The sequence below is a fragment of the Schistocerca piceifrons genome, chromosome 3, assembly GCF_021461385.2.
Source record: "Schistocerca piceifrons isolate TAMUIC-IGC-003096 chromosome 3, iqSchPice1.1, whole genome shotgun sequence".
NCBI classification, from domain to species: Eukaryota; Metazoa; Arthropoda; class Insecta; order Orthoptera; family Acrididae; genus Schistocerca; species Schistocerca piceifrons.
In genome coordinates, this window is record NC_060140.1 from 254,738,773 (window position 1) to 254,750,832 (window position 12,060).

At 37.6% G+C, this 12,060-nt stretch overlaps 1 protein-coding gene across 1 annotated transcript in view; it reads left to right on the forward strand.

Annotated features, from left to right (window-relative positions):
* The window catches only part of LOC124788557 (vacuolar protein sorting-associated protein 13B), a 221,355-nt gene extending 214,107 nt beyond the window's left edge, over window positions 1-7,248 (forward strand). The window contains exon 27 of the mRNA XM_047255828.1: window positions 2,033-7,248. Within this exon, the coding sequence (XP_047111784.1) occupies window positions 2,033-7,108 (5,076 nt within the window). The 3' untranslated portion in view covers window positions 7,109-7,248. The remainder of the gene's footprint in view (window positions 1-2,032) is intronic.
* Window positions 7,249-12,060: the final 4,812 nt, after the last annotated feature.

The window sequence follows — 12,060 nt, forward strand, 5'->3', positions numbered from 1 at the left end:
TATCATTATTATCATCACCATCATGACTATCTGTCTAGCAGCTATCCATCTACATGTTGAGAAGATAATGTAATGCAATTACACTTACAGCAGTACATAAGGAGAAATATATAAATACAGAAATGAAGACAACAAATTTGCAGTTGACTTCTTATGTTTTAAGTGCATTAATATCACTTCATCACTGCTCCAGTTGACACTGTGTAATTATTCTCTTCTTGTCAACAATGTACTGTTGTGAACTTTTTAAAATTCTGTTAAATAAAATTGCAATACAAATATAGTGGAACACATACAGAAAAAAAAAACACATTAGATATTATAGTTCAGATTTACGAAGTACGTTTTTATGACTACTAATGTACATATCAGCAATGTAAGGAAAAGCTAGATTGCTTCTTATCATAATGATGACATGTTAAGTTGCAGACAGGCACAACTAAAAGACATATGTATGTTATCCTTCGGCCACAGCCTTCATCAGGAAGGGAAACACACACAAATTCATTCACAAAAGCAAGTACACCTCACGCAGACATGACCACCATCTCCAGTAGCTTGGACCGGAATGCCTCTTATACCATGAGTTCATGTTTGTATAAGAGTGTTGAATGATTCACAGAATCAGAAATTTAAAATCTAGAAAGGTCCCAATGACTTTGTTTCCTTCTATCCATTCTCCTCAACACTTCATAGAAAAGAAGTTGCTACTGTTGTTATTGTGGCTCTCACTTTTTGGAAGCCCTGCTGTAAGTTGTTTAGCATGTTACATGGACACAAGAAAAATTCCTTTTGATGGAGTCATACTCTTGCCAAGTATTGAGTCAGTTAAACTGGTGTGGATTGAATTGCTTCTTGCCAGTATTCTGTTCATATCTTGGTGATTTTTGTGAGGTTAGGAAAAATCCCCTAGCCAGTTGACTTGTTTATTAAAGGTATCAATAGTTAATATACATGATGAGCCAGAAAGTAAACATTTCTAAACTAAACTAAAAAAAAAATAGTACAGCGGGAAACTGAGTTTCTTACCACCAGGAATGTTTGTGTTGGCAACAGGTGATTTGTGTGTGTGTGTGTGTGTGTGTGTGTGTGTGTAGGGGGGAGGGGGGAAGACAGCACATGATATCCAAACAGTTTCCTACCCTTTTGTAGCCAATGTTGAATTAGCTGTGTGTGAACAAACATGTTTTCCCCAGGCTGAATGTGTGTTCATTCATGAAGACTTTAGGGTAACATTTTCTGAAACAAGGATGCCTAAGCTGTTTTTGGGAAAAAGTGACCTTGGGTAATACTCCTTATAGTGAGAGGTAGCATTAGTGGTCCATGCAATGGTCATATGTCTGTTCAGGAATATGTAACACAAACCTTAGACAGCAAGTGTGGCTGTGGCTCACTAACAACATGGCCTCTCAGTAGCTCCCTTATTGGTAATTTTTGTGAGTGGATATTTAAAAGCATTGGAGCATTCCAGCCATGTTGACAGTGTTCATGAACACCAAGAAAATATTGTGGGTGGTTGTTAATGCATTTGGAACCTGCCAGGATTTTTGAACTTGTACGAACATTGATAAGGAGATGTGCTGAAGCTTGTGTTCACATGAATTGCGGTCATGTGCAACACTTACTGTAATGTATTTATCTTCAAGTACATATCTGCAGTTTGTATCCTTGAGGACTCTGTTATAAGGTGTTCATGTATTCAGTCATAATACTTCATATTGAGGAAACTGTTGGTTTCTGGGCTATGTTTTTTAGGATTATTTGCTTGTTTTGTTTTTCTCTACTTGTCCCTTTTGTTTGTACCTATAATACCCAGGCACCCTGTAAATATGAACAATTATGGACTCTTTTTGCATCTGGCAATTTAGGCTGATAATGGGAACTAAAATGCCCTCGCAGTTTTTGAGATGCACAATGTTCAGCAATTTCTGTTACTTGGGTGTATCTGATATGTTTGTGTAGTACTTATTTTAGTCTCTGAAGTTCATTATTGTTATTGTTTTGGTAATTTATATTTGTATTCTATTTACAGATGGCAAGCAATTCTCACGAAGAGAGTGTTAACTGCAAAGAACAGGTTCTTTGCTCATTACAATATTGGAGTGATGCTCGTAACAGCTACCAAGAACATTCACAGTTTCAGTTATCTGAATCAGATATTTGTCGGCTAAAGTTACCTGAAGATTCACATCCTGTTGTTAGCTGCACTTGGAGAGTGCAACTAATACTTCAAACTGGTGATGAAGATAGTTTAGTTGCCAAGAATGTTACTATTTCACCTCATTCCCTCGCAGCTTGCATGAGAGTTGACTCTTTCTTCTCACCAGAACTTGTTCCACATATTCAGCTTGCTGTGAATGTAACTTCTATTCAGATTTCTTTATATAATCACCTCCAAATAGACAGTCCATGTCAAATGATGCCAGTACCACTACAGGCATTCACATGGGATGGAAATTTTCCTTCTACGCAGCGCTTTTTCTCTGTCTTACTAGACACTGCAGCTCTATTCTTCTGCCACTGGAATTCAGAACATAGTTCTCTTGAGTTTACTAGCAGCATTCGTTGTGATTCAGTTGATTTTGCATATCTGACACAACAATGCATTGTAGAGCCTTTTAGAACAAGCTTCCAAATAAATTTTGGAAATAGTAATACAGCATCACTTGTTATGAGTCCCATTAATATTAGGCTTGGACCATCCATAGGTCATTCATTAGGTATTTCCTCACAGCTTTGGACAGGAAATTATGCTGATAACCCTGAAAGCCAGAACTGTATCATAATTAGTCGATATGTAATTTGTAATGATATGATGCAGTCCATAAGATTTGGTCAAGCAATGACAGATGAAGATATTTTGCTTGGGAGCAGACAGTGCCACATGTATGCCTGGCGCACTCACAAAGCCAGGCAAATGATGCATGTCGGAACAGAGAATGGTGGTTGGGTGTGGAGTCAGCCATTTGAAATTGACAGAGATGGTACTAATTTGTGCTGTGTTACAGAAAGTAGCCAGAGAGAATTCAGCTTGATTGTGAAGGTAACCTCACTTTCAGCTACTCAAAAACAGGTTGTAATATCAGGCCAATTAATAATAACGAACCTTTTAGTGGAACATTTTGAATGTAAAGTTTTGCCAGTCGCAGATGCTGATGCACCCATGCATCCTGTTAGATCCCTTCTTGTTTGTGGTAAAGATACAGCTCCTTCTGTTTTACTAGAAGATGGTAAAAGAGTTGTTTTACGAATACGTTTTCATGGTCTTGAAAGTTTATGGTCTGGAGATATTCCATTGGAGGAAAATGTAAAAACAAACCAGCCTTGGTTAGTTAAAGTTCCCTTGCAAGATAAAACTCAGTTTCTCAGTGTATGGTGTAGGATTATAAGACAGCCAATTGGGAATGGTGGTAAAATTTTAGCAGTACTTTCTCCATTATTCATGATAAGATCTCATTTACCACTACCAGCAAAAGTTTTTGTTGATACACCAGGTTTAAAAGTTCATCTTGAATCAATTATAAAAGGAAAAGGAGATGAACAGCAGTTATATTGCCCTGGTACTATTGAACATACACACAAATTAACATTCCAGCTTGAAAACAGTATTCTGCCTTCTGATCCTTATGTACCATTATCATACACTATGGTAGATCGTCAACAGTTTCCTAATAGCACCCTTAGAAAAGGTGTGGATATAGATGTCATCTTAGACACAGTACACAATAAACAGGGCAGTTGCTGGCCATTTGTTGGTGAAGAATATGCAGAACTTCCTTGGGAAACTGCAGAGCAGCCACAGACACATGTTCAGGTGGAATATAAACTTCACAGTCCATATTCTGGTACACTTTTAGTAGATGTTCAACCATGGGCACTAATAGTAAATACATTAGGATGTACAGTGAGCTTGATAATTGAAGGCTCTGTAATTTGTAATATTCCACACATTGGAGTTGTAGCTCCCCCTAAAATGGAAAGTACATTTGTTCTGTCATTCCATTTAAGAACACTAGAGCATTGCTCCTGTCCTCTTCAACTTGAACAACGAGGAAGAATTAGTAGTTTCTATATGCCACACATTTCTGGTGTAATACCCAGTGTAGGTCATGCACAGATTCCAGTTCAACAAAGCAAAGTGATGTGTTTTGCAAATCTGAAATCTGACATCACTGATGAAATAAGGATACTTCATATAAGACCCAGCTATATAGTATGCAACCACACAAATCTTGAGCTCCAAATGTCTTGTCTGCTTTTGAAAGAAAAAATCAGTATGTCAGAATTTCATAATGCTGCTCAATCTTACATTGTTGTTCTACCTGAACCACAAGGACCACAAAGTAGAGGTGTTCCAGTTACTGAATGGACACTCGTTGGTGGTGGAGAAGATGAAATAAATCACTATGTGTCTTTCAACAAGGGTGGCGGATGGTGTTGCCCAATCAAAGTAATCAAACAATTTGGCCGTCATAGCTTTACAGTTCCTGTGAAAGCAGATGACAAATGCAAAGAAATGAATGAGGCTTTTGTTCTTTCCATTCAGGTGCTTAGTGACCAAATATTTCTACATGTACACTGTGATCCACATCCTCAGATGATCATTCATAACAAATGCAGTTTCAAACTTCTCTGTGCACAAGGAACAGTGGGAAATGATGGTAGTGTTGTTTTTGAAGCATCACACATTGATTGGTTATGTGAAGTCCACCCAAACAAATCTTCATTCTACAGTCTTCCTTACATATCAAAACAGTTTCCAAACATAGTTAAGCCAACTGTTATGCCACAGCTGGTATTTGCTTGCTATAATGAAGGACTTCCAAAGTGGTCTCAGGGTCTCGATATTATTGAAGTACAGGAACAGTTCTTGTATCTCCCCAACCATGGTGATGTTAGAGTGCACTCAGAATTTCACTGTCACACATTGCATATCACAGTGGATACTGTAAGCCATGTTGAAATATCGGCTAGAGACATACGCATAAGATTAATACAAACACACATGGAGAAAGGTACTGGAAGTATATCAGATGGCAGCTCTCCTGTCCAAGTGGCGACTGCTAACAGTGAAGGTGAGGACAGTTACAGATTAAATGTTAGTACTTCTGATACTACTTTCAATATATCTACTCCATTGGAAGAAAAATCAAAATGTTTAAGACGTATAAATTCAGAACAAGCTTTAAAGCCATTATGCAGTGATGCACAAGATGTTCAACCTGATACTAGCCCTAAAAATAGTTTTCTTCTGTCACTCTTTCTAAAAGGACTGAATATTATATTGACTGAGGATTTACCAAGTACAAGTACAATAACATCCGAAATACTTTCTCTGACCTTAGACAATGTATGTATCTCAGCCCAAACAGAAAAAAGCTTTGCAGGACAAGATGAATGGCATATTTCTTTCAACATTGGGGATATGCAACTTGATAACCAGATGTTTAAATCTGGAGGATTTGATTTTCCAGTCATACTGATAGGCCAGGCACCTAAGATGATCCACTTTACAAATTTACGTGTCCCAGCTAGTGTACTGATTAAGCAGACTGAAGAGTATGCACTCATAAAAGTGTTTGCTATTCTCGAAAAGAAACTCACTGGTGATCTGACTGCAAAAAGTCTAAGAACTTCCATTGGACCTCTGAGCCTGTACATTGAAGACAACCTTAAAATAAAGCTTATTGATAAAACAGTATCCATTTTTAATAAAGGCTTATTTTTCACAGAGAAAGAACATAGGGTTACACAACAGTCTTCTCACTTGGCAGTAATTCCAATTCCACAAGCAATTGAATTCCAAGCACAGCAGATTGCATTTCCAATTCAATTACAGTCTCTCACTATCGAACCTTTATCTATGCTACTAAGTGTTCACATGACAGCTCCACTTTATGTAGCTTTGGATTGTTCTCCACTCCATTTCACTGCATTTCAACACCGTTATCTTGTTACTACACCATATCGACTTGGACACACTTTGACAATGCACTATCTGTCTGGAGCCATTTTTGGTGCTGGTTGGGTTGTAGGTTCACTGGAATTGCTGGGAACTCCAGGTGGCTTTGCTCGCACTGTAGGCTCTGGTCTTTGGGACTTTGTCAACATGCCCTATCAAGGCATTTTCCAGGGGCCTTGGGCATTTATTGCAGGTGTTACTCATGGCTCAGCCTCTCTTATGAAGCATGTCACAGCAGGTACTCTTAGCTCTGTGACAAAATTGGCTGCAAGTTTAGCTCGAAATTTGGATCGACTTACCCTGGATGCAGAACACTTGGAACGCACAGAAGAACGACGGAGGCAGCCACCACAAGGACTAACACAAGGTGTAGTTCAAGGTCTGACAGGACTAGGAATAAGTTTACTTGGTGCAGTAGGAGGGATTGCGCACCACCCATTACAGTCTATGATTTTTGGTGGAAATATAGCTGCAAGTGTGGGAAGAGGGCTTGTAGGGGTTGTTACTAAGCCTCTTAGTGGGGCTGCAGATTTTGTTGCCCTTGCAGGCCAAGGTCTGCTACATGGTACTGGGTGGTCAACAGTGTTGCAAATTCGGCATCAGCCTTCAGTAGACCCCATTTGTGGCAGAGTCAACTCTCATCTTAAATACAGTTGGAAGTTAGTGTCAGATGTGAGGCATCCATTCCTCTATGTTGTTGAAGCTGTGCAACGCAGTGAAAATGCTGACATGGAAGCTGTGACGCTCTTACTTACTGTCCATGCTCTTTTCTTAATAAATGTAGAACAGGATAATGTACAAAAAGTGCTCTCACTTTCAGAACTCACCACTATTGAGAAATCTGATGATCCGACTCTCATAAGTTTGTGTTTCCAGCATCCTGTTGCTTCCATAGAGACAGATACTTCATCTCGTGCAAGGGTTGTGAATTTTGTGAGACAAAGTGGTGGTCTTGTGACAAGTGCCAGTGATTGTAGTCCATCAGATTCAGGTTCAAGTAATTCATGTGGTTTTGTAAAAGTAGAACCTCGGACCTTCCAGACTGTCTTAACTTTTTTTGTGAATCCACAGCAAAGAGATTATTTAATAGCACTTTTGACTATTATTAAAAGACAGTGTCAAGGAAGAGGATTTCCAGTATTGTGAAAGAAGTTTGGAATAATTGTCTGTGCTTTCCATCTTGTCTCAGAAGTTTGTAACTGTGATGTATTATAAGATATTAAATTTTGCCAGTTGTTTGTTACTGTAACATAAATTTTCTGTTAATACAATTTTTTTACAAAATATAAGTTGTGCATGACTATTTTCATAGAAGGGAGCCCATGATTCCCCAGTTAATCTCCTAAATTGACAAGAATTTTTGTCCGTTGGAACTCTGCAATTATGTGCTGATCATCATGGATACTATATTTGTTCATTTGTTTGAGAACGTGTAATGCCAAGGGAACCAGGAGTCTACTAATGAAAATAACTTTAAGATTTTCAATGCTTTGAAATCTTTTCTCTCCACACATTAATATATCTATGGATATTTCATTATTGTGTAAGGATGCACCTGTCATAACTATTTGCTTATGATGGAAAAATACTGAAGTTCAAGTCTTTGAGTCAAACATTAAAATATCTTTCTTTATTTTAAACATAGCTGCACAACAGCAACGGTTCCACGTAATAAAATTATAAACAGCCGACCAGTTGCAATGGATAAAGAATTCTTTACCTAGGTTTCAACAAATTTAAATTTGTCTTCTTCAGAAGGTGGCAATTTTACATTAGTATGGGCTGATGTATCATCGCCGTTTTTACAAATTTCTGCATAGATCCATTTGTCAAAATTAAAATATAGCCCTAAAAATAGAGCTCACAACTGACTGCTCTGCAACATCCATGTACTAATTTATATTTACGTGACAAACCCTATTTTTAGGGCTATATTTTAATTTTGACAAATGGATCTATGCAGACATTTGTAAAAACGACGATGATACATCAGCCCATACTAATGTAAAATTGCCACCTTCTGAAGAAGACAAATTTAAATTTGTTGAAACCTAGGTAAAGAATTCTTTATCCATTGCAACTGGTCGTCTGTTTATAATTTTATATCTTTCTTTTCTTTCTGGGAATACAAAGGAGAGAATCCCAGAGGTGTAAATGATGACCCTCATAGATTTGGAGTGTAGTAAGAAACATGAGTGCACTAAAATGTATGTATCTAAAATTCACTGTAGTAGAAAATTAAGTAATGAGACAAAATTATTAAAATTTTCCTTGCAGTATAGAAAAGAAAATATAAGTGAAAAAAGACTAAGAGAAGAGATTTTAAAATCAAGTGCATTTGACAAATCTTAGACAAATGTTGGAAGAGATTTAAAACAGTTCAAATGAGGAAACTGCTGTGCAGAAATCTGCTTTGACATCTGTACTCCGCAAGCCACCAGTTGATGTATGGTAGAGGATACACAGAGTAATTATAAAGTCCAAGAAACATTTTAAAATATAAAGGTAAAAGACTTAACATAATGTAACAAATAATGCAGTATGTGAATTATGAACTCTCACAGTTAGTAGTTGTAGGGCTTTTTACCTGGTGCTGACAAGTTAGTCTGGAGAACTGCCGACAGGGGCACCACTGACTGTAGTTGTTGAAAATGGCGGGGAGCCAGACAGACAAAGCATTTTGTGTGCTACTAGAATTTGCTATTTGGTGACTGGTAGTGAGGGTGCAAAGATCTTTCACGACAGATTTCACAAGACATCACCAGTTTACAAGATACGAAGAGACCCTTCCTCGTCACTGAGAGAACTTTCAACGGTCTCACCTATCTCGGCATGCTGCAATTGTGGCTCACTTATCAACGTGAAGCTGACACCAGGGATTTCATCTTTCAGCAAGATGTTACCTCTTGTCCACAGCTGTGTATGGGATTTCTTGAATGAGACATTGCCATGTTTCTGGATGAGTTGTGTTGCTGCTTCTGACCTGGTGTTACTGTGGGAGTCTCGATAGTCATCGGACTTTACTCCTTGAGGTTTTTTGTTGTTAGGCTACATCAAGGATAACATTTATGATCCACCTCTATCACAGAAACTCGAAGACATGTGACACTGCTTCACTTCAGCTGTTCTTACTGTCACTCCTGATATACTGAAGTGGGTATGGGCAGAATTGGACTACCAATTAGATGTGTGCTATGTGATGAAGGATAGAGACAGAAAACACATTTCGCACAAAAAACTTGGAGAGTTTGTCTTCCACATACTGTATCATTTGTTACATTGTACATAGTCATTTATCTGTACCGATTTTTTGAAATGTTTCATGGCCTTCATTATTATCCTGTACATTGTACCAGATTCATGTCTCCCATTTGTATGCTGTTCATGGATGGTACATGGGAAGAAAGATTGTTGGTAAGCTTTTGTAATGCCCAAATTTCTCTATTTTTACCGTTTTGTCATTACTCATTATGTACAGTGAAAGTAGTAATGTTTCTTAACGTATTTCAGAATTTGGGTTCTGGGAATTTTGTGAGTTAGGTCTTCTGCAATGCATAATGTCTTTTTATAGATTCTCCCACTACAATTTATGCAGCGTTTCTTTGGTACTCTTGTGGCGACCAAACTATCATGTGATGAAGCGCAAAACTTTTCTTTCAATATTCTGCATCTGTTCTATTAATCCTTCCTACTAAAGAATCCTAGACTATTGAGCACATCTCAGGAATTAATCAGTGGAGTGTTTGTATCATTATGAAACACATTTCTTCAGAGTTCTCCCACTCAATCTGAGTTGGCAACCTGTCTTTCCTGTAGCACAATTTATTCCCTTCTATCTTGAATTGCTCCAAAGTCCCCTAGATACTTGACAATTGTGACTGATTCCAGTGCCTGACTGCTGGCCATGTAGTCAAACAATATTGGATCTTTTCATTTATTCATACGCATGACCTAAAACTAAAGGGAAAACTAGTACTTTATGGGAAGAATGAAAACAGAAGAAAGGAAAGAGATGGAAAGTGAGAGGCACAATTTTAATGGAAGGAGAATGAAATTAACAGTATAACCAATTAAAATAAGTAAAAAAATTACAGACATTTCGAAGGGATTAAACAAAGAAAGTATAGTTTATGGGAGGACAGTGGAAATGAATTTTGGTAGGGAGCAGTTGAGGAAGTTACAATATGGGAACACTAGGAGTGTAGACTGGAACCAAGAATATACTGTTTAACAACGCATACTGCAACATTCTGGAACTCATGCCAGATGGAAGAATCATCAGTTTCCAAAGAGTGAAGTAGGTACATTGTTTGTATACTGTTACAATTGCACTCTACAAAGCGATAATGAGTGTTGCTTATGTAGGCTCTTTCTTATTTTTTTACATACATCAAACAAAGTTGATACTTCCTGCAGATGATTCATGTGCTATAATTAACAGAAGGTATTAATAATAATCTTTCCAAAGAATTAATAAGTAATTTGCTACAATAGGTCTATCCCCTAATTCTGGGCGGAAGTGGGAAGGGGGGGGGGGGGGGGGGGGGACAGCGTATACAGATCCTAACAATGAACAGACTAGAACCAACAGTTAATGAAAAGATGAAAAGAAATCATTCAGTAGGGTAAAAGGTTGCAGTTTTCTTGAGTATACATAGTGATGTCAGTTTGACTGGAAGTAACATTTTATTGCGCTTCTTAAACAGCAAAGTTCAGTAATGTATTTATGCAATTCCTAGTGTTGAAAACAAACAAAATCGAATTCTGCATATTAATATCTACAACATAATTTTCTGGAGTACCTCATCACTTAGGAAGAAAGTACTGATTGCACGGAAGTGGTTGGGGAGGATATGTGGTGTTCACAGCCATCTAACTGGAGCCTCTTCAACGAATTTAGCATTCTAACTGCATCTTCACAATATACAAGGTGTGTTTGAGTTCTAAGGTCTCATTTTCTTTCTCAGGATTGTGAGCGCATACAGTTTAACTTCAAATACTCAAACTCTCTTTTTGTAAGCAGAACACAAGTGGTAACACTGTATGGCACACAATACTACAGCAGATGCAGTGACACTGATGATTTATTTTGGTGCTACAAATGGTGATGTTTTCATTGTACAAACAGTGAGTAATCATTGGCTTCCTGTGCTTGAGAGACTGACACCCATTGAAATTATAAACATCAGTTGAATGAAATGTGTGGTTATGGTGCCATAAATGTGAACACTGTGCATTCAATGGCAAAATACTTCAAAGAGGCTGAATGTGTGCTGTTTTGCCAAGGCAGTGTACCAACAAATCAGCTGAACACAACACAGGAGTTTCTTCATGAAAACAAAGAAATGGAGTGGCTCCTCAGGACCCTTACTCAGTTGACATGGCTTCTAGGAATTTTTGGCTTTATCCAATGGTGAAAGATCACACATTCATCAGTCGTACTGTTATTGCGTCAGCAATTTGCCAGTGGTCAAAACAGACTCTTAAAAAGGTATTTGCAGTGAGCATATAATCTCGAGTTGACATTGAGAATACTTTGTGTGGTTGCAGAGGGTTTACATTGGGAAATGACAGAAGTTTCAAATTTTCATTATTTTGTGAAAAAGAAAACCATACATCTTTCAAATTAAATATGCCTCACATGTATTTCATAATGAATATCATCATAAGTAATCCATTGCATTATGATAAGAAAACTTATACTGACAACTTCAAGACTAATTGAAAAAGTGGCCTTTGTTACTCATCACTAAAGCTTTCATTGCTTCAAGGAGTAGTTCATGGCGCAGCCTCAAAAATCTTTGATCATTTGCCCAATAACAAAAAAGTATCATACTGGTAGCAAAGTGAATTTTAAATCTAATGTGAAATCATTTCTTTTGATCAACTCTTACTATCCCAGAGACAAATATTTCATTAACCATTGGTCATGTGAGTAATATTCACAGTCTGTTCAAACCATTCTGAAACATTCGTAAGTTCAGGCCTGTGGTCTGCTGGTGCGAAATGCGGTTGGCATCTCTGCACACACCTGTGCTTAATATGTAATTGACAGAAGTTTCATTGTTGTATGTCAGTTAACTATTGTTCAATCTGTA